This window comes from Anopheles coustani, chromosome 3, assembly GCF_943734705.1.
Source record: "Anopheles coustani chromosome 3, idAnoCousDA_361_x.2, whole genome shotgun sequence".
In the NCBI taxonomy this organism is placed as follows: Eukaryota; Metazoa; Arthropoda; class Insecta; order Diptera; family Culicidae; genus Anopheles; species Anopheles coustani.
Genome location: NC_071288.1, coordinates 9,001,526 through 9,029,091, shown reverse-complemented (window position 1 = coordinate 9,029,091; position 27,566 = coordinate 9,001,526). Strand labels below are relative to the sequence as shown.

The 27,566-nt window shown below is 47.9% G+C and overlaps 5 protein-coding genes across 5 annotated transcripts; 3 read left to right on the top strand and 2 right to left on the bottom strand.

The window, feature by feature from the left end:
* The first annotated feature begins 1,068 nt into the window (after positions 1–1,068).
* On the top strand, positions 1,069–4,985 carry LOC131259351 (DNA-directed RNA polymerase II subunit RPB2). The gene is made up of 3 exons (XM_058260820.1): positions 1,069–1,176; positions 1,302–4,720; positions 4,793–4,985. The coding sequence occupies exons 1-3, from the start codon at positions 1,158–1,160 to the stop codon at positions 4,880–4,882; spliced, it is 3,528 nt and encodes a 1,175-aa protein (XP_058116803.1). The 5' UTR covers positions 1,069–1,157; the 3' UTR covers positions 4,883–4,985.
* A 419-nt stretch (positions 4,986–5,404) lies between these two features.
* On the top strand, positions 5,405–9,342 carry LOC131260926 (ER membrane protein complex subunit 1). The gene is made up of 5 exons (XM_058262788.1): positions 5,405–5,651; positions 5,727–6,856; positions 7,412–8,245; positions 8,328–8,480; positions 8,549–9,342. Exons 1-5 carry the CDS (start codon positions 5,545–5,547, stop codon positions 9,112–9,114), a joined length of 2,790 nt encoding a protein of 929 aa, XP_058118771.1. The 5' UTR covers positions 5,405–5,544; the 3' UTR covers positions 9,115–9,342.
* Positions 9,312–10,855, bottom strand: LOC131260927 (uncharacterized). Its single transcript, XM_058262789.1, has 3 exons — positions 10,665–10,855; positions 9,601–10,594; positions 9,312–9,525 (listed from the first exon to the last, which is right to left on the bottom strand). The coding sequence occupies exons 1-3, from the start codon at positions 10,830–10,832 to the stop codon at positions 9,452–9,454; spliced, it is 1,236 nt and encodes a 411-aa protein (XP_058118772.1). The 5' UTR covers positions 10,833–10,855; the 3' UTR covers positions 9,312–9,451.
* A 2,500-nt stretch (positions 10,856–13,355) lies between these two features.
* LOC131271837 (kelch-like ECH-associated protein 1B) lies at positions 13,356–26,623 on the top strand. Its single transcript, XM_058273395.1, has 4 exons — positions 13,356–13,695; positions 22,071–22,772; positions 22,858–23,540; positions 23,902–26,623. Exons 2-4 carry the CDS (start codon positions 22,104–22,106, stop codon positions 25,556–25,558), a joined length of 3,009 nt encoding a protein of 1,002 aa, XP_058129378.1. The 5' UTR covers positions 13,356–13,695; positions 22,071–22,103; the 3' UTR covers positions 25,559–26,623.
* On the bottom strand, positions 26,340–27,552 carry LOC131271838 (small ribosomal subunit protein uS11m). Its single transcript, XM_058273396.1, has 3 exons — positions 27,264–27,552; positions 26,893–27,190; positions 26,340–26,807 (listed from the first exon to the last, which is right to left on the bottom strand). The coding sequence occupies exons 1-3, from the start codon at positions 27,455–27,457 to the stop codon at positions 26,700–26,702; spliced, it is 600 nt and encodes a 199-aa protein (XP_058129379.1). The 5' UTR covers positions 27,458–27,552; the 3' UTR covers positions 26,340–26,699.
* Positions 27,553–27,566: the final 14 nt, after the last annotated feature.

The window sequence follows — 27,566 nt, the reverse complement described above, 5'->3', positions numbered from 1 at the left end:
TATAGCTTACACATTTGTAAACCCTGTTAACACATTAAAAGAGAACGTAACACGAAGGGGAAGTGATTCGAAGCTGGACACCTCGAACTAAACGCGGCAACAAGCTCTCGACGGGATATAAATGTATAAAAACATTACTATGTAGTACTGAAAAAAGAAACTGCAAAAAACGCTATTCAGAAAAGAAGTAAAATTCTAATAAATTAATAGCAAAAATAAAAGGAAACCCACAGTTGGATGAATCAAGAGCAAATCCATATGGCTGAAACAAACTTGTAGGACCAGCAGGAAAAAGTAAATCAGATCAGCAAACGACTGCGGAACGGAATCGATAAAAGGAGAAACGGCATAGAGTTGAAGGTACAATGCTATCCTCGAACTATTTACGGCATGTTTCATGCGTGCCATGTGCTACCAATTACATGGGAATAAATTACTACAGTGTGCTCGCGCTTACGGAAAGGATACGGAGACACATCCCAAAATGGTATGATGAATGGGACCGTGAATAAAAAGATTATTCTAGTGTGTTATGCTACTACATCTTATGAGAGAATATGAATGTATGAAAACAGGAAGATGATGTGCAAGACCGCACGAATCACAATGCGAGTAGTTTGTTGTGTGGTTGTGTGTTGTTGGTGGTGTGTTGAAACAACAATTACACGCCGTGACGACGATGTTGCGCACTGTATGGATACACAAACTCCTTATGTTTTTTTTTTTGTTTAAATTTCATCGGAAGGGTAAACAATAAATTGTGAAAAATAAAAAATAGTTTTCATCTTAGTTGACCAAGCATTCGAAAATCAAAAATAAAGAAAAATATAAATGAACAAAAGTTCACCACGTGTTCAAGACTAAATGTTTCCAAACGATCATTTCAAAACAACACCCGATTCAACGCGTGCGCCATCTATATGGCGGTTTTATGAATCGGTTTGCAACGGTTATAGGGTAATCCAAGGGCTATCATGCGATAGATACTTTGACGTTTGCCGGTTCATCTTTGCGTCCTGCTCGCACCTGCACTAGTTATGTCAGAAGCGTCTCTGGTGCCGCCATTGAAAGAAGGTGAAGGTGACGCAGTAAACGTTGTAGTTTATCTTTCCAATTTTAAGGCATTTTACGGGAAAGAAAAGTGACCAAACACAGCTATGTATGAAAACGAAGATGGTAAGTTATCGTTGCGTGCTAAAGTTGAACTCCCGCATCGTTGTGTGGTGATTTATTCGTAATCCATACTTTCTCTTCCCACCTCCCAATGCTCGCGGTGTTGTTGGATTGTACACGCATCGCAGAACACTTCGAAGAGGAAGATCCGGAGGAGATTTCGCACGAGCTGTGGCAAGAAGCATGCTGGATCGTGATCAACGCCTACTTCGACGAGAAAGGTCTGGTGCGGCAGCAGCTGGATAGCTTCGATGAATTCATCCAGATGTCGGTGCAGCGCATCGTCGAAGATTCGCCCGCGATCGAGTTGACGGCCGAGGCGCAGCACGCCTCGGGAGAAATCGAAAACCCCACTCGGTACTTGCTCAAGTTCGAACAAATTTATCTATCGAAACCGACGCATTGGGAAAAGGATGGCTCCCCGTCGCCCATGATGCCGAACGAGGCCCGCCTCCGGAATCTGACATACTCGGCACCGCTGTACGTTGACATTACCAAAACAAAGCTGGTGGAGGGACAGGACCCGGTAGAAACGCAGCACCAAAAGACATTCATCGGCAAAATTCCGATCATGTTGCGATCCACCTATTGTCTACTATCGCAGCTTACCGATCGTGATTTGACCGAGTTGAATGAATGCCCACTCGATCCTGGCGGTTACTTCATCATCAACGGTTCGGAGAAAGTACTCATCGCACAGGAAAAAATGGCCACCAACACGGTGTACGTGTTCAGCATGAAGGATGGCAAATACGCGTACAAAACGGAAATTCGTTCCTGTCTCGAACACAGCTCCCGTCCGACGTCGACCCTGTGGGTGAACATGATGGCCCGCGGTGGTCAGAGCATAAAGAAATCCGCCATCGGCCAGCGCGTAATCGCGATCCTGCCGTACGTCAAACAGGAGATCCCCATCATGATCGTGTTCCGGGCGCTCGGATTCGTCGCCGATCGTGACATTCTCGAGCACATCATCTACGACTTTGACGATCCGGAGATGATGGAAATGGTAAAGCCGTCGCTGGACGAAGCATTCGTCGTGCAGGAGCAAAACGTGGCGCTCAACTTTATCGGTGCGCGCGGTGCCCGACCGGGCGTTACCAAGGACAAGCGTATCAAGTACGCCAAGGAAATCCTCCAGAAGGAAATGTTGCCCCACGTCGGTGTGTCCGACTTCTGTGAGACAAAAAAGGCGTACTTCCTTGGGTACATGGTGCACCGGTTGCTGCTTGCGGCCCTGGGTCGGCGTGAGCTGGACGATCGTGATCATTACGGTAACAAGCGATTGGATCTGGCGGGTCCATTGCTTGCCTTCCTGTTCCGGGGTCTGTTCAAGAATCTGATGAAGGAGGTGCGCATGTACGCACAGAAGTTTATCGATCGTGGCAAAGACTTTAACCTCGAGCTCGCAATCAAGACGAAGATCATCACCGACGGGCTGCGGTACTCGTTGGCCACCGGTAACTGGGGTGACCAGAAGAAGGCCCATCAAGCGCGGGCCGGTGTGTCACAGGTGTTGAATCGACTCACGTTCGCCTCCACGCTGAGCCATCTGCGGCGTGTCAATTCGCCGATCGGGCGCGACGGTAAACTGGCCAAACCGCGCCAGCTGCACAATACGCTGTGGGGCATGATCTGCCCGGCCGAAACCCCCGAGGGTGCCGCTGTCGGTCTGGTGAAAAACCTCGCCCTGATGGCGTACATTTCCGTCGGTTCGCAACCGTCTCCGATTCTGGAGTTCTTGGAGGAGTGGTCGATGGAAAATCTGGAGGAGATTGCACCGTCGGCAATCGCCGATGCGACGAAAATCTTCGTCAACGGTTGCTGGGTGGGAATACATCGAGATCCCGAGCAGCTCATGGCCACGTTGAGGAAACTTCGGCGACAGATGGATATTATCGTGTCTGAGGTGTCGATGATTCGAGATATCCGTGACCGTGAGATTCGCATCTACACCGACGCCGGGCGCATCTGTCGACCGCTGCTCATCGTCGAGAATGGCAGCCTGTTGCTGCGGAAGCATCATATCGATATGCTGAAGGATCGTGACTACAACAACTACGGCTGGCAGGTGCTGGTCGCGTCGGGAGTCGTCGAGTACATCGATACGCTGGAGGAGGAAACGGTCATGATCGCGATGACACCGTTTGATCTGAAGCAGATCAAGGAGTACGCCTACTGTACGACCTACACGCATTGCGAGATCCACCCGGCGATGATTCTGGGCGTATGTGCTTCCATCATTCCGTTCCCCGATCACAACCAGAGTCCGCGTAATACCTACCAGAGTGCTATGGGTAAGCAGGCGATGGGGGTGTACATTACGAACTTCCACGTGCGCATGGACACGCTGGCGCACGTGCTCTACTATCCGATGAAACCGCTCGTTACGACACGCTCGATGGAGTACCTGCGATTCCGTGAGCTTCCGGCAGGCATCAACTCGATCGTAGCCATTCTGTGCTACACCGGGTACAACCAGGAGGACAGTGTCATCCTGAACGCGTCCGCCGTCGAGAGAGGGTTCTTCCGCTCGGTGTTCTACCGTTCGTACAAGGACTCGGAGAATAAGCGCATCGGTGACCAGGAGGAGCAATTCGAGAAGCCAAACCGACAGACGTGCCAGGGCATGCGGAACGCACTGTACGATAAACTCGACGAGGATGGTATCATCGCACCGGGGCTGCGTGTTTCCGGCGACGACGTAGTGATCGGCAAAACGATTACCCTGCCGGAGACGGAGGACGATCTGGACGGAACGACCAAGCGGTACACCAAGCGAGACGGATCCACGTTCCTGCGCAACTCCGAGACCGGTATCGTGGATCAGGTGATGCTGACGCTCAACAGCGAGGGATACAAGTTCTGCAAGATTCGTGTGCGCTCGGTGCGCATCCCGCAGATTGGCGACAAGTTTGCATCTCGGCACGGTCAGAAGGGTACCTGCGGTATTCAGTACCGACAGGAGGATATGCCGTTCACGTGCGAGGGCATTACGCCGGACATTATCATCAACCCGCACGCCATCCCATCGCGTATGACAATCGGGCATTTGATCGAGTGCATTCAGGGTAAGCTCGGCTCGAACAAGGGCGAAATCGGTGATGCCACGCCGTTCAACGACGCGGTGAACGTGCAGAAGATTTCCACCTTCCTGCAGGAGTACGGTTACCAATTGCGCGGCAACGAGGTCATGTACAATGGGCACACGGGCCGCAAGATTAACGCACAGGTGTTCCTCGGCCCCACCTACTATCAGCGTCTGAAGCACATGGTAGACGACAAGATTCACTCGCGAGCTCGCGGTCCGGTGCAGATCCTCGTGCGCCAACCGATGGAGGGTCGTGCACGCGACGGTGGCTTGCGTTTCGGTGAGATGGAGCGCGATTGTCAGATTTCCCACGGAGCGGCACAATTTTTGCGCGAACGTCTGTTCGAAGTGTCCGATCCTTATCGGATCCATGTGTGCAATTTCTGCGGATTGATTGCGATCGCGAATTTGCGTAACAATACGTTCGAGTGTAAGGGCTGCAAGAATAAGACACAGGTAAGTACCGAGGCAACAGTGGGAATAATGTTTTGGGCGTTTCAACTAAATCCCGCTTTTCTCCTATCGTAGATATCTCAGGTGAAGCTACCGTATGCCGCGAAACTGCTATTCCAGGAACTGATGGCAATGAACATTGCGCCCCGTCTGATGGTGCTGTAAAGCCGGATTACAGTCAAGAATAAGTGCGCGCGCTAAAACGTGTGGTTTGATTAAACTTAATAGTATTTTTAATTATACTAAATAAACGACGGTTCTTTATGAATTGCGGCGTTCCTATGTCATCAACTTTTTAAGAATTATTTATAAGCAACTGATAGTTACATCGCTTCCTGTATTTGCTGTTTTTAGGATTTATTGATTTTACCACCGTTATGGTGTAGTACAATCTACAATCAACTTTGAGCCCATGTAAGCTTCACGATTTGTACGAATATGCATTACTTACTTTTTTCTTGGCATCGATTTAAAATATTGTTATATAATTAAAGCTGAAATTACATGAGGCGTTGTTTGAGCTTACGAACAAAATCTTTATGTCAAGTTTTCAGATGGATTCATGAACGGTCAATTTAAAAATAGCATACTCGGATTGGGTCTACCTACGCTGTGCTTAACTACACGCTTGAACCCATTGACAGCTGTCATGTTGGCGAGAAAAAACAGAAAAGTCCAAATCAGCCGACCGACACAGCGGAAAGAATCGTTTTGTAGCCTCGCGTTGGTGAGATTGCAAAGCAAAAGTAAGATATTTTTGACTAAAACGCACCACTTCCGTACACTCGGTACACGGGGCTGCACTTGGGTGAGTGCAAACGTGCGAAATGAGTCACCCCGCCGGAAGTATCTGTTCCCGGGGGATCGTTTTGCTGCTCGCCGCGCTGTCGACCTGTAGCGGGTTATTTGAGGACCAGATAGGAAAATTTGACTGGTAAGTGCACTAAAGCCGCGTGCAATGACTCAACAATGGCTGTGCTTTTAACTTTGGGACTTTGTACCGTTTCAGGCGACAGCAGTATGTAGGAAAGATAGTCCATGGTGCCTTTGATATCACCTCCGTTGATCGAATAATCGTGACAACAGAGAGCAACGTGCTGGCAGCGATAAGCGCCAAAACTGGGGAACTCCTTTGGCGCCAGGTGCTGGAAAGTGGCCCCCGCGGCACAGTGAAGCTGCTGCACGTCACCAACCCTTCGTCGACAGGGGCTCGGGTTGGGCGGGGTACAGCTGCGCTCGGCTATGATGTAGTCACCGTCACCGGAAGCAATCCGGCCCTCGTGCGCGGCTGGAACTCCAACACTGGTACTCTCGGATGGGAATGGTCTCTGCTGCCTGCACTGCCGGAAGAGGCGGCACTGGCCGCCGTTTGGTTCGAACACGACGGTTTGCTGTACCATGTTGTACCGGTGTGGGGATCGCACCTCGAGGTGACACCGTACCAGGCTACGTCCGGCCAGCAGGCACGCTCGACGACGAGTCGCATCGCTGCCGGCTGGATTGCGAAGGACCGCTGTTCACTCACTGGGACGTTTTTCGTGTGTGCCATCAAGGAGCAGCTGCTCGCACTCGATTTAGCAGGGGATGCGACCAGCACGGTATTATCGAAGCCTCTCGGCTCCGAAGCCATCGGTAGTCCGAAGCCAGTGCGAGGAGGTGAACCGGCAGTTATCCAGAATGGACGCTACTATTCGCTGCGCACGGATCAAAAGCTAGCGTTTGGACCACGCGACTCGGCACTGATCGACCGTACCGTGCAGGAAGGCGAACCCATCCTTCTTCAGGGAACCGTCGACAGGACGAACAACCGGCTTACGGTCAACGCGCATCGGTTGCGTGACTTCGTACGATTCGATCCGGTCGAGTTCAGCACCGAATACAGCGAGTCACTGGGCGATCCGGAACTTGTTGCGATCCGCTGCAAGCAGCAGCAACAACAATCCTCCTCCACCGCCAGACCGGGACTCGCTTGCCGAGTGTTGCTGTCCGCGGCGGATGGTGCCATCGTTTTGGTACAGCAGGGTAAAATCAAATGGGTGCGCGAAGAGGCCCTGGCTGAGGTAGAGACAGCCGACTTTCTCGATCTAACACTGTCCGATGCCGAAGGAGCCATCGAGGAGGAGTTGAATAACAAAAATGGTGAGTAAGGCAGAACGTGGGTGAATATCGTTGACTGGTTAATGTACATTAACTTCTCCCCTTTCACACACACACATATCATGCTGCTGGGTGATGGTCAAAAAGAGGAAAATGGTTTGGAATGTGAGTTTTCTTAATCCGACCCCGTTCGAAGTTGTTCTAGTTCGAAGATGGGAGGCTTCTTTGAGTTTTTCTTCAAGATTGAGTTTGACAAATTCTCGTTTGAATTGCCGTGTGTTTGAGATTTAAGTAGGCTTTAAAATAATATTGCTTTTTGTGTTGGTTTCACTATGCCGCAGTTTTCTCCTTCACGATAGGTTGCTTTGTTATTGTGTTTTTTCGATTCAAGTATTTTGAGGTTCAATAAGTTTCTATTATGCTTTTGTGTGTGTTTTTTAAAACATATTTTTATATTTTAATATCTACTATCTTTATTTCGCTTGTTACAATAATTTATTTTGCTGATTTGTTTTGATTTTTCTTTTATAAATTTCCGCTGGCATAATTGCTTTTGTTTTTCTTACTCAAACTAACTCTTCCATTCGATACTCCCAGGGGACGTTTTCGGTGCCTTCCAGCGGCGCATCTCGTCCCAGGTGGTGCACATGAAGAACCTGTTCCTGCACATCCTCGGCATTGGGCCGGTTCCATCGACGGCACAAAGTGCCGGCCTGGTGCGGGACGATTTCGGTCTACATAAGATGCTCATCGTGGTCACCGCAAGCGGCAAGGTATTCGGCATCGATAACGTTTCGGGCAAGCACCACTGGGTACGCTATCTGCCTTCGTTCACCGGTTTCGGCAATGGACAGCCAATGAGGCTGCTGGTGCAGCGAACTTCTCGCTTCTATCCACTGGCTGCCCAGTGCGTTATTCTGGGACGAGAGCGGACCGAACCACGGCGCGGTTTGCTGTACATCTTTAACCCGATCACTGGCCAGCCGGTGGCGGATGGTGGCCTTGTGGAGTTGCCGTATCGTGTTCAGCAGGTCGCTCTACTCCACCAAACCGGGCCGGACTTCTTGAAGGGGCTGCTGCTGCTGGACTACAACGATCAGGCGCACGTCTTGCCGGAATCGCTGGCAGTGTATGCGGACAATTTCTATCTGTTCACCACCAACCCGGAGACGGCGCAGATGCGTGGCTTGCTTGTGAAGCACCGGCCGGGGGCGACTTCCGACGGCAACCAGCTGGAAACCATACCCACGTGGCAGATTGATGTGAGCGGTGCCGGTAAATCGCAAAAGATCATTGCCTGTGAGGGTAAGAACCCGATCGAGCACGTCCACTCGCAGGGTCGCGTTATGGCTGACCGGTCTGTGCTGTACAAGTACATCAATCCTAATTTAGTGGCTGTCGCGACTTACGGTCCGGACAATATTCACAAAAGTAAGTGCCACTAGTAATCCTAGCGGTCTTATCTGGTGTCTGTTTGTGATGATGAGGTTTTGTTTTTGGTATTTTTTCGCAGGCATATTAAACGTGCATCTAGTGGACGTCGTGTCCGGTTCGATTGTGTTTTCGATGTCTCACAAACGTATCCGTCCACCACTGCATATGGTGCACTCAGAGAACTGGCTGGTTTATTCGTACTACAATGATAAAGCACGTCGAACGGAGATGAGTAAGTTGTTGGCGCGAGAAAAAGTGTTTATATTCGTTCGGTTACATTATTCAGTTCCTTCTCTACAGCATCGATCGAGTTGTACGAAGGGAAAACACAAACCAATGGCACCGTCTGGAGCTCACTGGACGCTCCACCTCTCCCGATGGTCGAACGACAGTCCTACATACTGCCGATGGCCGTCGCATCCCTCAAAGAGACCATCACCGAGAAGGGCATCACCAGCAAACATATCCTGATCGGGCTGACGACCGGAGCCGTTGCCGAGATGACCTGGGCCTTGCTCGATCCCCGCCGCCCCGTGACGTCCCCGGAGAAGGCACGCGAAGAAGGTATCCTGCCGTACATGCCGGAGCTTCCCCTGCCGCACGAGATCCTCGTCAACTACAATCAAACGGTGGCAAACATACGCGGCATCCACACGGCACCGTCCGGGCTGGAGAGCACTTGTCTGGTGCTGGTACACGGACTCGACCTATTCGTGACGCGTGTATCGCCTTCGAAAACGTTTGATCTGCTGAAGGAAGATTTCGACTACTTCCTCATCACCGTCGTGCTGCTCGTGTTGACAACCACATCCTGTGTAGTAAAGCAGCTAGCCTCGAAGAAAATCATCAAGCAGGCGTGGAAGTAGAGCCATGGCACCATCCTATACTACCAAAAAGACATTTCAATGCATTTGCAATTTATTTTCTGTTTCAGTTCCACGCGCTTTTTCGTTATGTTATGTTCATTTCTTTAGGGAGTCAGTACTAACTTAACGTCTTGCGTTAGATTTATTTTATTCTATTTCCATTTCGGTAGCGTTACGTTCTAGACCAAATAAAGTCAAGATGAGAAAACCATCCATCACACACCGAAACATTATTTTTTTCGTTAAATCGCGAAGATTGTTCAAACAATGAGAAACATTTATTAACAAATTAAATTCACAGGACAAATTGTATACACAGAAATAAAATTCCGTCATGTTAACCACCATGCAACCGGGGTGTTCTAGCACCGGCGTGTCCGCGTTGAAAGTCTGCTGGGGACGGATTCATGGCTGTAATTTTGAAAATCATCATAACCAGTTAAGAAACATAAGGTAATGTGAATGTGATGCTATTTTGATACTTACGACGCGGGGATGCACGACGTCGTTTAGAAGCCGGCTCGGCAGCTTCAGGTTGATTCTGGTGTTGTTGGTGTTGCTGGTGCATTTGTAATCCACTTGGGCCCGCTTCCTGCGAGTCGTGGATCACGACGGCACCACGGCGGGCCACAATCGTTTTCCTGTTTGCTTCCATTTCGCTGCCCGAAGAAGAAGTGGACGAAATATTCGGAAGGTCTTCAATCGGCGCTAGTGCGGGCACTTCGTTTCCAATATTTTCCGATAAGATCGGATTGTCCATTGTGGAGGAAACAGATTGGCTGCTAATATGACATGCCTGCGAACTGGTGTTGCGTTGGCTCATCTGCGAGCTTAGGCTCGGGAACGTGGATTGCTGCGTACTTGCAGGGACCGTGTCACTAAGCATGGATACCGTACTACTGCTTATATCATTTCGCCAATCGGAAGAACTCTCTTGGGTAAGCACGATCGAGTTTGCTTCCGACGACGACTCCGACGCCGCTTCCGTTGAGCGCAATTCCGTATCACTAGGAATGCGCGATGCTGTGCGTTGCCTTAGATGCAAGGGTGTACGATCGACCAGCCAGTCAATGTTATCGTGGAGCCTGGAGGTGCTACCGTCATGATAGAATTGACGTATTTCTTCCGCTTTGTCCCGCAAAGCTTGAAACATGGCCACTACGTCCGTATGTTTTCGAAACGGCATTCGGTGAACCGGCGGAAAGAGCTCTAGCATCCTCTGCATCTTTACTAACTTCGGGCCAGGTTTGCGTAACACCCTTTTGTAGTTGGGACTTATCTTCGTGTCTTCGGTAATGATGAGCCTATCCACGTGGCGATAAACTTTGTAGTACGGGTTTGTACATTTATACTCGCGAAAAAAGGAAAGAAATTCCTCACTATTAAACAAACAAGTGGTTTGATAGAATGGCCTTCTTTCCGAATTGTTGCAATCAGATTCCCTTGGCACACATTCCGCACAGAACACGTTCAATTTTGGCTACGGATAAACAAGTACACCAAGCAAGTTAGATCGGCATCGTTCGATTGGTGCCACAAGCGATACTTACATCCAAAATTGGCTTCAAAGTGTCCATCGCATTTTGCGATGTTATATAGAACAGGAACGGCGAGTAGCTCATGCACAAACAACACGCTGGGAAACTGTGCGCGTCGCGTCCGTTGTACAGAAAATCTTTGTTTTCGTCAATTGTATCTTTAGCAACAAGCCACCACATCTTGTCTGTTGGTTAAAAAGAGTCTTCTTGTCACCAATGGCGCCTTTTCGAAATAACTGAAATGCCAGCTGTTGAAGTTATCTAAATTCCACCAGGTCCGGTGCAAGGTTGCTGGAACAAATCATTACTTAAAATTGTATTAATTCAACAGCTAAAAACGCTCTAAAGGCTAGACCAGAACTCTAGGCAAATGCAATAAGTTATTTTCCTGCACTTTTCTGTTATCATTATAACGAATTAGTTTAATAAATCATTGTTATTTACAAAATTCCGATAACCCATATTAATTTAATAACCTTATGAATTTGACATTTGACATCTGTGTAGACTTTTTTTCAAAGTAATTACTATTCAGGTGAGTTCATTGTAAACAAGTCGGTTTAATTTTATTGGAAAAATAAAATAATTTTTTGACAATCGTTCTTAGTTTTGTTTATGTATTCAATGTGTCGGATTTTGTTATCTTTAAAAGCTGTTGTTTAGTGCTGTTTATGTCATGACGAAGCTTACCTCTTTAGGTTGGATATTTTATTTAGATGATAGTTTGGAAATACTCCAATCACGTCGAGGTAGTTTTGTATACTATCTTAAAAGTCCTTTTCACTTGCCTCTTACGAAAGAACGGTTAGTCTGGTTAATTTACTCTAAACTTGAATGATGAATTTAAAAAGAGCGAGCTGCTTTTGACCCATCTGTCAAACATACTCTACACAGTTCGCAGTTTACAGTGACCTTACTCGTACGTAGACCGTGGTTTGTACATTGGATAGGAAGTGATGGGGATCTACTAAATCCCTACAGGGACTCGAAACTTTCGATTCAAATCCATTCTGAGATCCGGATCTTCAAATCCGAATCCCAATCCGTCATATCATACATGCTCATCTAATGCCGATTTTTCATATGATGTGTTTCAATTCATGATTTACATACGAATATCAGTATAGTTGACATTATTCTTCTAATTGTATTCAAACAACACGAACAATCTAGTTCTTTTTGGGAACATACAGACTAACAGATTTTAACGAGTTTATTCCAAGAAGAGTAGCATTTATTGCGGTCGGGGGGGGTCCGCGACAGTCGAGCGGTAGCGCCGGTTAGAAAATCGGCCCATGAGCGCCGGGGCTCACCACCTCAACGGCGTGGGTTCGAATCCCAACCGAGACCGGACCCTCCCCTGTACGAGAGGACTGACTATCCACGTACAACAGGGAAACAAGTCTCGTAAGCTCTTAACGGGCAGGCATGACCAAGAGGTCGTTACCCCAAGAAGAAGAAGATGATGAGTAAAAAAATGAACAGGGGCGCGTAAATGAGGACAATTGGTGGTCATGGCTGTACGAAAAGAACTAATAGTATCTACACATCTCGCTGTAGTTGCGTCCCTTTCTGTTCTTGATAGAGGCACCACATTATCAACCAACTTTAATTGGCGGTGGGAACTACAGACAGAGCTAAAATATCCTCTTACACTCTGGAAAGTGGTACCTTGGGGGACTCGGCGATTTACCTTTCGAGGTGATTGCTCGGGGCCGTTGTATGGAAGGAACAAGATCAGGTCCCTTAAGTAGTACTGGTGGATTTCACCACACTATCAATCATTGATAGCTGGCGGTGTTAACCAAAACTGTGCGAAAATACCTGCCCTACTCCAGAAAGTGGTCTCCTTTTGCTAGTTGGGAAATCTAAGATGTACCTCCTTGTGCAATCGATGGCGACCGTTGTTTGAATGGAGCAGAGTTGGATACGATTGTTCTGTAGAGTAATGCCCCAATGCCCCCTCTCGTTTGATGATTTATATTTAATATCGTAACCCGGGGTCCGCGACGTCGCCTGACAGGCGGACAGGTTTTTTTTTTTATATGGAGTTCAGCTCCTGTCAGGCGACGTCGCGCTGTAGTGTGGACCCCGAGTAATCCTAAACTGCTTGAATCGGCTCACAATGATTTGAGTCGAATTAGTCACATAACTACAGTCAGTATCCGACTTACGCGGATAATGGGGACCAGAGAAATCCGCGTATCTAAAATATTGCTTGACACATAGCTTATACTAGGAGTGTTCTTGTGTGCATGTATCATAGAATATAAAAAAATTTACTTTGTCCGTTAATATGAATGCAATGCAGACGCATTCAAATAAAATAATAATAATAAATCGAATCAAATCTTTAGAATCTGTCAGATGGGAGTCGAATCTTTAGAATCCGTCAAATGGGATTCGAATCTTCGGAATCCGTCTAGGGGTCGAATCTTCGAATCTTCCGAATCCCCATTCTGTCAACACTAGATAGCAGATCAGTGAGTTTTCGGTAGTCAACGGATTGCGTTGTAGATATTTCCTCATCCCCAGTGATTGTTTCGTAGATTCCGTTTTCTGATTGATTTTTTCCCAGCCCTCGGGCTAACCGTCTCGAGAGGCATCTGTTGACCCTGCGTAGGTGTGGTGTGTGATTGTGTATTGCTTAAATTTCGTGTAATCGCTTCGCTCGTAGGCTAAGCTGGTACAAGGAATCATTCTTCCTGCTACGGAATGATATGAATGATAGCAGGAGTTAGTTCGTGTGGAAAGAAAGCAACATATCATCGAGAAGTGATGGTGGATAGGTGAGGCGGCGGGGGTGACCGGAATCGTTAGTGGCATACAGTAGTGCTCTTGGTGGTGATATTGCACATTGAAATAGGTCGGACATCGAATCTGCTGCTCGCTGCGTGTACTGTTCCGAATCGGACGAGGTGGTACGAGAGGACCGTGTGTTTTGTGTGTCGCGAAACGTCGTCGTATACGCGCCCGGACACATTGCAAGAGCCCAGTATCCCCGTCCAAGGAAGATTGCAAACAGCCGAGGATTTAGCCGGTAGTAAGTATCACGGGCATTATTGTTCCAACGGACGTACCTTCAACTGAACTTATCCTCTCATACCCCGAAACTGGAACTATGATAAAACTTCGATCAAAACAAAGAAAAAAACCCCACTCCGGCGAGTGTCGTATTTGGCCATCAGTCAAGCACTTGCACAATTTTCACCCCTACAACAGTGGCTGTTATGTAAAGGCGAAAATAGAGCCATTTCGTTTTCCTTTGCTCAACACTCAACAATTTGGTTTTTGCAGTTAAAAACAAAACATGCTTGAAACAAAATCAGTTGTGTTAAAAAACAGCAGCACCCCCGAAGAGTAGGCAGTGCAAAAAAGCCACTGTGTTTGCGAGCGATTTCTGAACTGTCATCCTTCACGACCGGATGTTCGTGCCATTCCGTATCTCGCACCGGAGATGCAGAATTGGCACATGCATTGTGAACGATTCTGATAAGCGCCAAGAGCTAGTTTCGATGGGTCATTTACACGCTTTTATTTTACTATTGTAAGGAAATCATCGCTTCATCGGCTGCCCACCCTTACCTTACGACGTATCAGAGGGATGAATCAGCACGATTCGTTCATTCGTTCTTGTAGTTGTGTCCGCGTGGTAAAACATCATGATCGTCGAGACCGATGGCGTATTTCGGGCTTGATTATCGTTCTCGCGCAAACCCGTGCCGAGACAAGTATCGCAACGGGCAGCCAGCCTTTTACGGCTTTTTGAACGTGCGAAATCGTTCCAATCACGTGTGCACGAGGGAAAACAATAGCGAAGCAAGTTCTTCTCCGGGAGTCTGGAGGCCTAGTGGTTTCATGCGAAACAACGGTAGATTGAAACAATACGACTATATCGTACCACCCACGAAATCACTGATAAGGAGTCCGTGCGAATGCCTCTTCCCTGTATCGGTACATAAACATTCTACCAAGATAGAGGAAAAAAACGCAAGATCCTAATCACGGAAACGCAGCTGGGCTGATAACACCCAGACGGACTCTGGTCGCAAATGTGTAATGACCCAAATTGTTCGTCTCGTGTGTGTTCAGATAGCAAACAGAGCGTACTGGATTGGGATGCCAGGAACGAAGCGGTAACATTTAAATTATTGGGAAGGTAACCGAAGAATTCCATCAATTCAGAATATTTCAAGGGAAGCGATTTGACGTCAAACGTCGCTTTTGCTAGTGGTTGGATCAAGTAGCTTGTTTTTATTCTACGACCAAACCCCAACATGGTTACTACGACCAACCAGATTGCGATTTTTTGGACGCGTGGTTTTGTTTCCGTGCGCATCCGATGGATAATTTATCAAATCCTTGGAGCAAAGAGTCAAAGTTCCTTCGTCTGTCTGGCGGAGTCTTATCTTATCGCTAGTGGAAACAACCAACCGATTAGCGGGAAAGAGAGGCGAGAGGCAACATTAACAATGGTAAGAGGTGCTGAGGTTACTAAACTTTCTCTGTATAGATTTCTAGATTTGTGCTACATTCTTGCAAACAATGTTGATCTGCACTCAGATGAAACAAACAAAACAATGTGTCCTTCGATCGCTAGCTGCTTTTGGGTTGCTGGATGTATCCACCTACACGCTGGTGGAGTATTTCCACGCACTACTACGATCCGGCGCCAAACAGGGTTTGCTGCGAGGCATCCACTGCACCCCTCTTGCCACTCCTCCACCATCAAAAGCGGCCTTTTAACATTGTACGATCAGTCGCTGACGGCGCGCTGGCTAACGCACGAACAAACGAGCGAGCACGAGCCTGCCATGGGATTTTGCGCAACGATGTGTACAAGCTGCGCTTCACAGTGTGTGTTGTAAACATGAACACCTCCCCATCCCCCATGGACACACACACACCCCACGCCATGCGCTGGTTCTATCGACCCATTCGCGTTGTTGGACGATCAGCATGATTCGGCAAAACCGGCAGCAAAGACACCCCGGCCCGTCGTCCCTTGTCGTGCCGTGCTGTGCCGTCGCCAACCATAACTGTACCCCCTGGCAACCGCGGAATTACCGCGCTCTTTCGCTCCATCTCTGTTGCTCTTGCTCTCAAAGAGGGTGATTCGAAGTTCCAAACCGGGCCGATACTGATCTGATCGTGGTCATACGCGGGAAACGAAACCGTTCCCCAGTGATCGAGGGCAGTGTCAGCCGTTGTGGAAGGGCGAGCCCTCACCGAGTGGTCCGAGCACCATTGACCGTTAAAAAAGTCAAGTGTGTATTCTTGTATGCTTTCATAGTTTCCCATTTCACTTCCCTAAATTCCCTAATTTTTGTTTGATAATGAGTTGAACATAATGTTTCCAATTGTAGGTGCATTGTAAAGTGGTCCTAGTCGATGGTAGGATAGCAGTAATGTAATGCAAGGGCAAAGAAAAAGATCCTCTAGATACTTCTCAACGACACAGACACAACCCCCTTGCCGAGGGAGTAGCCGACTGCCACATGTTGTGAAGTAGGTTTACATTTTACGTTCAACTTGTTTACATACGTAATCATCGCCGGCGAACAGGGATTACCTCCCGTTTGGTAGCGATTTGGTGGTAACAAATGTACTCTCCATATGCGTTTAGTAAAATCACGTGCTCAGATTACTTGGTTGGCTTCAGGTTTGTATTTGCATGCCTTTCCACGCCATTTGAAGTCGCAGTTAACTGGTCTCGTCTGGAGGCTGAGACGGAAACGTATTTCAGAGCGAACGACGAAACATGACCGAACGATGTGGTACATGACCCAACATGCAACTTATTTCCAACTTAGGGCTTTGAAAAGGCTAGGCAAAACAACATTTTTGTAGATTACTGCGATTTACGAGACAAGTATCTCAACAATCCGAAGCGTCAAAATCAATCCAACGGGGAGGACACGGTTGGCAAATATTTATCAATAAAAAAAAATGCAATGGACCAGTACATGAGAGTGCTTTTAGCAAGTTCTAACGGTTAAGTGTCTTCTAAGCAAGTAATCGACACATCATGGCAGCAGTTCAAGATGTTTCGTTCTCCCATTCGACATCTCATACCGCCATTCTTCAACGAACGCCACAAATGACGATTTTACTCTCCTTTTCCTTCTATGAGGCAATGCTCATCGTGGTGTGCTGTTGTTGCTCGGAAGGATGCGCCCGACTGTGCTTATTTTTAGCACCCACGATTATCGGAAAATTATTACGCCACACAGGCACCCCCCCGGTTGGGCAAGTGTGCGCTCTCTTTCTTCCTGTTCCCCGTCAGGGGACTGGCGGGGATGCGAGGGGTTAGGTTTACTGCATGATGACGGTCAGCATCATCTAACGTACCGTGAGCGGCCATGATGACCGTAATGTAAATCACATCTCTTCCCCTATTATTACGTATCCGGCAGAAGAAATGAAATTCTCTTCCGAGGGTAGATTATGCATAATTTTACGGCAAATAGGGTCAACATTGGGATTATAAGAACGAAAACAAGACGCCTTACACTAGAATAATCGTACTCTTTGGTGCATTATAAGTTGATGGTGATACAATCTAAGTGTAATTTTCAAATATTGTTGTTATTAATATCGCATTCACAGCACAACGAAAACTGGTCAACATGCCGCAGTCTAGTACGTCATGTTTTATGTCTGCTATAAAGAATCGTTCGTTTTACAGCACTGGAAGTTAGCTAGTAGAAAAATGAACCACACTTGCAGCACATTTCTTTCACCTACAGAAGTCTGCCTTTGATGTAAACTGAATCTCAAAGACATCACCACTTTCCCTATACTGAGGGACAACTTCATATGTTAGTCATTCATACCATCTTGAAGGTAAAACGTGTGTGCTCATCATTGTGGCCGAGATATTAATCACACCTCACAAAGGGGATTTTAAAACGGTTTCACCGTGACTTGCAGGAAGAGTTGGAGAAAAGTAATGAATAACTGAAAGATCCGTCACCTTTTCCTCATCGTACGAAGAAGGAAGCCGTTACGTACGCACTGATATACTAAACTTGATTTCACACGTACCAATAATACTCATCCGCCAAACGTCGTCAAATCGTTGAGTAGCTTTTTCCGGCCCCAGGTAAAGATTTTACGCCTTTCCCTCAACCGCAATTCCGTCGTTGATACGCTACGTACGGTGCGATGTTTGCACCTGATTTTTATTACCGTTGGCAACTTACCCGGGTTGCTAGGTTGCCAAAAATGATTGAATTTTGGCTTCCCTGTTCGTGGAGCGATGTGATGATGCGTCGATGCCGGATTAAACGGATTGCGGACCGGATTAACACAATACGGACTGACGCAACTGGGATGATGCCAAGATGTGTGGTTGGTTGAGAACTTTTTGGCATTAGCAACCAAAACCCAACCTAATAGCTTCTAGGACTCAGTGTATGTGTGTGTATGTGATCAAGAAGGATATGATAGAATCTTAAAGAAAAAACAGTCATTTTGTAATTCTCTAAGAAAAGATAAAAGAATGTTGAATTAAAAAACACGACACAAGAACAGTAGATAGGTGCAGTTTACCTATTAAATTTATCACAATTAGGCTATATTGTATCATACAGCTTAAGGTATCACAATTATTTGATTTAATAATATACTATCTTACATGTTATGCTTGATACCATCCGGCATCTTTTCGGTGATGCTTATTTTAAACAAAGATTTGTTACCATCCTGATAACATTTGATTTTCACCTTATCAGCTGATGACTTTGATAAATTTGATTATCATTTCCCTGAATGTACTTAATTGCACCCGGGGAAAGAAAGACACCGACCGTTTGTGTATTTCATCACCCGACCTTCCGTCAAGTGCGTAGATTATCTCTCCTTCTGGAACCGGACCACCGTCCACGGAGTGGCGAATTTTATCGACCAGCAGGCGACAACCGGACACACGCCGCTAAACGCCATTGCACTGTCACGCTCGTCCTCACCCTACGCTATCGGGCTGTGCAGATAAAGACCGCGAAAATCCGAAGTCTAACGATGATGGTACCATTATTCGTTATCGTGGGTCCGATAACGGCCGCGCCTGGCGGTGCTACGAGGATCTCGGGCGTTATACGCCATCCGTTACCGTCACCACGCTTCGGGGAACTCTAGCATTCGCTATTGCCCTTCACTAGAGCGTTCGGTGCGCAAATATTTCGCCGCAGTATAGTGTTCCGCAGGAGTGAAGACGTCGTGCGAGACGTTAGTGCAAGAAGTTAAGCGGTTCTACCTACGCTCGAGTTATTTTGTGACTGCGTTTCCTCTGCGAAGCGAATGTGTTGTGAACGGGGTGGGAACAATCCGCCCGGAAACGGTAACCACTGGCCGGAAGCCGCATTCCAACGATGCGTATGGTTGGTGAGTTTGTGCAGCTGGGGCGCTCGAAAGGGGCAAGGGGTGGTGAACAAATTAGCGAACACTGGAGTACTATGGAGCGGAAGGTTTTGATGGGATAAATTTGCGTTCCAAAAAATCTGGTTTTCTCCAATCTTGTTGGTGCTAATGTTTACATTTCCATGAAAGGGAAATCAATTCGAAGGCGACATAAAACACCCGGATGTCAACATTTCATCAGTGCAAGTGTCCTTGCTTGTACGATGGTCAGTGGTCGAAGGTACTACCTTCAATGTGGAATGACCTATAGAATGATCGTCTTAAGGACAAATACTTAGAAAGTACTCACGTATTTTTTGTAGCTCGCAGGCATTGTGTGTCTTAGGGCCAAAGATAAGCACAATACGCATCGACTCTATGCACGAGTGAAACGTTTACATTCCGATTTGTATCAAGTTCCAGGGATATTTTAGGTGATAGAAAATCACGCAGTTCTTCATTCTTGTCCTAACGAGATTGCTCATCTAGAGAGTTATCAGCTAGAACGGTTGTAGCTTGGACGTAAAAGTGCTTGCATAAAGGGGACCTTAAGGGAAAACACTCGACTTATTTTCTGTTATCAAAAATGCAAAACAAAACATCCAAAAACACCACTCTATAACTGCGCAAACATGACGCAAAACGAACAAAATTGAACCAAACAACTGACTCAGTTCTTGATTGTGTTTGAAAAACTTTAGCGATCAACGTAAGCGGTAGTGGAAAATTAAGTGCCGAAAAATGATTGTTTTCATGAACCAATAGTACTTGGATACAATCGAAGGTTGTTCAGTCATTATGAAAATTCGTTGTTCCGTAAGCTTGATAGATATTTACTATTACCAACAATTTTGCATTGTTTGCGTTGTGAAAGTTGATCAATGCTGTCTAGATTAATGGCTATTAGATTCAATTAGCTCATTCAGGTTAATGTATATATCGCTTGATAGATCGCTAGTAGGTACAATGTGTTGAACCCTGATTCTTTGAAAACATGTCGTTAGCCAAATCAATGAGCTACGTTGCCTATGTTCTGTAGCGTATTATCTATCATTAAACATTAAATAATGATGTTGAATACGTACATTTTTGAACTACATAATTGAAATTAAATAAAAAGAATGCCGGGGCATTGAAATGAAATGCTTTCTGAGACGTAGGAAAATAGTTTAACATGCACGGAAGAGAATCGTTGCCTAGATCATTCGCTAAGAAACACGCTGTCTACTTCTAAAATTGGTACAAAGTAGGCCAATTTCTGTTAAATATCAAGGAAATTGTATACAGATTCATCAAAACCCAAAGTGGTAGGATTCCCAGTAGTAGGTTGAGCTCCTGAGATGGACAAGCTTATTCAACTGGGAGTATCCATTTTACGGTGCCATGTTGATGTAACGAGGGCAAGGTTGCGCCCTCCCCCAAGATAAGAGATAAAGATGAGATGATATTGGGGAAAAAGTAAACTAGCTGAATAAACTGCACATCGCGATGGCGATCAGCCAACTGCGATAGTGTGTACCACCTTAGAGGGTGATTATACTTCGTTTGCGGATCATCGATCGCATCAAGCGGACGGAAGGAGGACGGGCGGGATTGTCCATGACGCAGATGGAGTCCTTGCTTGAATGGAGTTCAACGGATGATTACGGGTTCGCGATTATCAGCGATTTCGCGACACACCGACAACAAACGCTCCTCCAAGGCCATGTGGCTGAAGCTGTGTGCGTATGATTGTTTCCTTTTTTTACTATGATGTAAATGAGTGTGTGGGGTTAGTAGTGTGCAGAATTTGTTGTTTTCAAATTTGTTCCCTTCTCGCTTTAAAATCAGGAATGATTCATTTAGTACATTTACGTTCGAAGTCGGTTTTTCCTTCTTTTCATTGCCCTTAATTGTTGTTGCAATGTAACTCGATCGGATGAAGGTGTACTTTTTTCTACAATTTCATCTTATCAATACCTTGTGTCGAGTAGCATAACAGTACTACTATTTCACTGGCCCATGTTAGCGATGGCGCTGGATCTTTTCCGCTTTACAAACTACTCGAGTTTACCACAACTGTCAGTGTGCTTACAAGCTGGATGTCTTTTAGCCGCAATGGGTAAACTAAAGCTTGATAATCCTGACCTAGGTTGAGGCAAGGTTTTGCTACTTCCATTGCTAATTGGTTCAAACCGGAGTTTATGGGTTTGTGCCGCTTCCTGTTGCTCCTCACTGAGCCATCTCAAGTTTGCCATTGGCTTTTCGCTTCTTCTAGCCTTGGGTTTGTGCGTAAGCAGTAATTCGTTCCAAAAATCCCACCCGTTTCGGTAATCATGTCCCAGGAACGGGGATGGCGGTGGAAAGTTGCGGATCCGGAAAGAAAAATACACGGAGACTTCACGGTGAGCAAGAGGAGAGGGGTGAAGGTAAACAAATGAATGCGTACGTGAGGACGTCACGTCGGTGGCGGCGGCGTCGGGCACGATGACAGCGCCGTTTTGCGAACCGCGCCGATCCGCCGTGTTTTTTCTTCCTCTTTTTCTTTAACGTTGGCCATCGGCTGACGGTGCGTCGCGGTTGCGCTCACATTCTCGCAAGGGAACGTTATGTCTAGGCTATGAAATGGAGACCCCATCGGTCGCGAGTCGCAAGCCGAGGTCTGCCCGCCAGCTGATAATGGCGTGTTGGATGTTTTTTACCCCCGTCTTTCGACTACGACGGTCCGCCGTGTGTGATCCCGTTTTTCTAGCGTGCTGCTAAAATGACATGCTCACAACGCCCTTTGGTGCTAGGGCGTGATAAATGGAATACATCACTACTTTCGAGCAACAGTTTGAAAATGTTGCCCGGTAAACGTAATCAGACTCAAATGCCATTCAATCTAAACATGAAATGAACTTACACTAATATCTGTGCCTGCTTGGATGCATGAGGTGTTCGTCACTAAGCTCCATTATAACAGCAACTTTTAATTTTGCTGTTTTTAAAGAGAATATTTAATAATACTCATTTTAAATTTTTCTTCCATTTTCGTAGCCTACAGATTGGAAGCCGTATCGGACGTCTGGGATGGAAGCGTCGGCCGCTGGCTATGCCGATTGTTTCGGCAGCGGCGGACCGAACCTGATCGGCGTGGGCGGTGTGCCTCCGGCCGTAATGCACTTGACGACCGGCAGCAACTCCTGTGACGGTGGAGCGAATGCATGCAGCAATGGCACGGCGCAGTGCAACGGTGGGGGCACGGGCCCAAAGGAGGACCTGGGCGATATGACCTTCTACATGCCGAACTTTGCGCGCGAGGTACTGAAGATGATGTTCATGATGCGCTCGCACCACATGCTGACGGACGTGACGCTCGAGGTGGAGCAGGAGACGTTTCACGCGCACAAGGTCGTCCTGTCGGCGGCCAGCCCCTACTTTAAGGCCATGTTCACCGGTGGACTGAAGGAGTGTGAGATGGAGCGGGTGAAGCTGCAGGGCGTTTGCCCGACCGCGATGGCGCGCATCCTGTTCTTCATGTACACCGGCCAGATCCGCGTGACGGAGCTGACCGTGTGCCAGCTGCTGCCGGCGGCCACCATGTTTCAGGTGCCGAATGTGATAGACGCGTGCTGTGACTTCCTGGAGCGCCAGCTCGACCCAACCAACGCCATCGGGATCGCCAACTTCGCCGAGCAGCATGGCTGCGAGACGCTGCGCCAAAAGGCGAACCAGTTTATCGAACGTAATTTTACACAAGTAAGTGGTAACATCATTGGCGAGCGATAGGACCGCATAAAAATCGCCAGACCGCCTGCTCACACCCATGGTTTAACTATTTTAGATTTGCCGCGAGGAGGAATTCCTGCAACTATCTGTGATGCAACTGATATGTCTGATCCGCAAGGATGAACTGAACGTGCAAGGCGAGCGGGACGTGTACGATGCGGTACTGAAGTGGGTCAAGTACGACGAAGACAACCGGTATCCGAAGATGGAGAGCATCCTGTCGGCCGTTCGCTGCCAGCTGCTGACGCCCAACTTCCTCAAGGAGCAGATGAAGAACTGTGAGGTGCTCCGACGGGCGCCCGGATGTCGGGAGTATCTGGCGAAGATCTTTCAGGATCTGACGCTCCACAAGCGACCGGCGGTCCGTGAGCGTAAGCCCAACACGACAAGGATGATCTTCGTTGCCGGTGGCTACTACAAACATTCCCTCGACATGCTCGAAGGCTACAACGTGGATGACAAGGTGTGGCTAACACTGCCCAAGCTGACCGTACCGCGGTCCGGGCTGGGAGCGGCCTTTCTGAAGGGCACGTTCTACGCCGTTGGAGGTCGAAATAACTCACCCGGCTCGTCGTACGATTCCGACTGGGTCGATCGGTACAATCCGGTAACGGAAACGTGGCGTCCGTGTTCGCCGATGTCGGTGCCACGGAATCGGGTCGGTGTGGCTGTCATGGACGAACTGCTGTACGCGGTTGGTGGTTCGTCGGGTTCGGACTATCACAACACGGTCGAGTAGTGAGTATTTTTCTCTATCTACTTACAATATCCGATGAGATACTTTTACTTGGTCCAAGCGTATAATCTAAGCCGAAGTCGTTTGCGATTTAAGACGAGTAGTCTTTTGGATGACCTGATTGGCCCACCAAAAACACTTTTTCTTTACATATCGGATACTGCATTTGAAAATAATGTAATCTCTATGTCTACTAGATCAATTGAACTTGTTAAAAAGTGTAATATTTTCGTTTCAAAATGACTTGAGAGGTGATCTAGAAGGCCACGAATCATCTCATCATCTCATCTAATTGAAAGCCAAACAAATCACAAAATCGAAAAGAACTTTTCTTTAATTTGTTCATTTTATCTTCCCTACCAGTTACGATCCAGAAACGGACCGCTGGACGCTAGTGCAACCTATGCAATCCAAACGGCTTGGTGTTGGCGTGGCCGTCGTCAACCGGCTACTGTACGCGATCGGTGGTTTTGATGGCAAAACACGCCTCGCTTCGGTCGAGTGCTACCATCCGGAGAACAACGCCTGGACGCTGGTACCGCCGATGCACTACGGGCGCAGTGGTGCCGGTGTGGCCGCCCTGCACCAGTACATTTACGTGGTGGGCGGTTTCGACGGTACGCGCCAGCTCGCCTCGGTCGAGCGGTACGACACGGAGCAGCAGTGCTGGGACATGGTGGCCCCGGTACGCATCGCCCGCAGTGCTCTCTCACTGACCGTCCTCGATGGGCGACTGTACGCGATCGGGGGCTACGATGGGCAAGACTTTCTCACCATCGTCGAGGTGTACGATCCGACGCGGGACGTCTGGGACGAGGGTACACCGCTAACGTCTGGCCGGAGTGGGCACGCGTCCGCCGTCATCTACACACCCTCGTGCATTTCCAGCTACATGGAAGGGCTATACCTTGGCGAGGAAAAGCGCAACGATGTCAGCGGCACACAACCACCCCCGCCAGCACCCCCAGGAGGAGGGTCTTCGTGTTTGTCCTCCTCGTCGTCGTCATCGTCGCGGTCATTGGGGAACAATGCGGGAGGTGGTGGAGCGCAGGGAGGCGGTGCAAGTAGAGCTGCGGGTAGTGGAGAAGGTTCGTGCGCACACGAGGATGGTGGGGAACAGCGATGCGTAGATACCGGACGGCATGGAATGTTAACGAACGAAGGTGATGAAGTAGAAGCAGAAGAAGATGAAAATGACGAACAGTTTGCCATGGACACCGATTCTAGTCAAGAGGAATGTGATAAGGACACGGGAGACGATGGAGGAGAACGCTTGCCTTCGGAAGGCACTCCATCTTCATCTTCTTCTCCCCCTCCGCCACCCGCTGGTTGCCCCTCGCTGGAACCGTCTCTCTTTCCACCGACCACCCCACTGTTGCCACAGTTCGCCGCAGCCCAGACTGACTCAAACATGTCACAGTTCCGGCTTCCGCGACGATCGCTTCTCGTGCATCCTTGCCGACGGACGAAAAGGTGCGGTGGTAAAATCGGTGGCCTTAGGCGTACCGGTTCCGAAGGCAACAAGTACACGCTCACCCTAGCCACCGCACAGGAGTCGTCGGAGAAAAAATCTCCACCACCGGAGGACAGCGGGGCAACGTCGAGCTTTTGTGGGAAAAGTAAACGGAAAGCGTCACTTAGCGGCACGGCTGGGGACGATCATTGTCCGCTGGTGCGGCTTAAGAAGCGTATCACGTGCTTTGTCTCAGCCATCGTTTCCCCACACTGCACCTCCCCGAGCGCCGCACTGCCCGCTCCAACGTTAACCGGAGATCGATCAACCAGCAACGAGGGTGTCCTTCCTACCACGCCCGCAATAGTTCTTTCCAGTTCCGAGGAGCTTCGGGCCGTCGCTGATCGACGTGCGTCGCTTCCACAGGGACCACCATCCTCCTCCTCATCACCATCATCGTTGGTGGCCAACAAAACCGCTAGCGCAAACGGTGCTGATGGAGTTAGTGGTAGTTCCTCACCGCTCTTGTTCGATCACCAGCGATCATCCCCGAGCGCCAAATTATGACACACCATGCCGCCATCCCAATGTTGAACGCCACTCTCGTAGCAAGCAGGGCACTTCCCTTATAGTTAGGAAAGTGCACAGTGAACCAAAACCGTGCAAACACAAGAATATTAAGGAAAATTAGCTGTCGATCTAGCATGAATCTGAAAGCGAATCGAAACTTCCCCCCGCCTCCGACATGAATGAATGCAAACGAACGCATCTCGATTAGAAATCGTAACCGACGATGACACTTTGACTCCCTCCGATGGATCGCACGTGCAACGACATTCCTTCGAAGCAATCGATTGAGTTAAGTTGGCCAATCTTTACCTAATCTTTTTGTGCGTTTCATTCTGCCAACCAAATTCCCAAACGCGTTACGCTAAGCGGTGGTACCGTTTTTAGCTAGCTGTTATTCCAATAGAGATCCTAAGAAAACGAAGAGTTGCATGTGCGCTTACCATCTTCTTTACCCTTCCCCCCCAACCCCAGCCAACCCACCCATGCGCCTTCCCTGAGAACGCAACGGAACAAAAACAGATACCAATAGAATGACCAGAGCTAAAGATGAGGCCTGCAGCCGTTGGAGCTTTCCACTGATTAGTCTACTTACGTGCAAGTCCAAAAGTGTAGAATAGTAGTTTAAAAGCAGGTTACGAAACGATCGAAAATCACAAAACAATCAGTAGAAACCGTTGTAGAAGCTTGAACAAATAATGGAAGTTGTAGAGAATAACTGCCCGCGATCGATGTGTGTATCGGTTTGTCTTATACCATGTATAAGACCGATAGGCGTACGATGCAAACCGGAACGGATTTTATTTGGTCTTCTTCAGGGTACCGCATAGAGATAGAAAAAAAAATAATAAGAAAACCAAGCATACCACATGGTACGAAGCCTTTTCTGCTCTTCCGCCTTCTTCTTCCTTTCGGCAAAGGCGTGTGTCCTTTTCCCTTCTACCCGCCAGCAAACGCAACGTAACAGTTGTCCCTCCCTAGGGGGAGGGATTTTGTTTTTAGAAGAATTTCCGTTAGGTTTTTACTATTATTATTTTTAATAATAAAACTGAAGTGTAACATTTATGTACGTGTGTTTCACTGAACATTCTCCCTTTCCCACAGGAATACGGTCCAATGACACAACAAGATGTTTCGGTGACTACAGTTTCCTCTGCTTCCTTGGGCGCGGTGGGTTCCAAGAGACGGGTGTCGTATCCGTGATGGAAATGATGTTCAAACCTGCCATCTCGAGGCCTTTAATGGCAGACTGTGGGTGAAAAGAAAACGATACACGTAGGATTCATCAATGAAACGATGGGTTTCTTTTCCGACAATGAATTCCCAAACGTTACCATCCGTCCCGGGCCGAGTCCACGAACGGTCACACGGACCGTTTTGTAGCCACGTTCGATCGCCCTCGAGCTGATACTGATGGCGGTAGCTTGCGCGGCAATGTTCGTGCCCTTGCGGGTATTTTTGAACCCTTCGATACCGCACGACCGGATGAACTGTGGCACACCCTTGGCATCGGTGATGGAGATGATGGTGTTGTTGGGGGAAACGCGAATGTGGCAGATCGGTATCTCGTTAAACGGGACCCCGTTGAAGAGTGCTGTGGGTGTGCCTGCGTCCGGAAATATGCTGCTCTTTCTGTAATCCGAACAATGGTGGAACCATCAAATATACTTTCGATTGAAGTCTGCTCCACTTCCTCCAGCCTTACTTATCGATCATGGAATCGATGTCGATCGAACGTTCACCGACGGTGCCTTCATCTTTGGTCGGCAACGAAGCAAGCATTGCCTTGCGATCCTCCACTTTGCACAGCATCGCGGACCGATGAATGTGCCGTACGTTGCTGGGTACCGTTCGGGATACTAACCCCGTGATAAACGAAAGAGGCCTTAGCAGAGACATTGTGCTCGTTTTTGCAGGAGTATTTTACTTATTAAAATATCACAATATCTCCCGCAACCGGCCCCTATCCGAGGTACTTTCCTTGCTACAATGTTTACGCAACGGCACG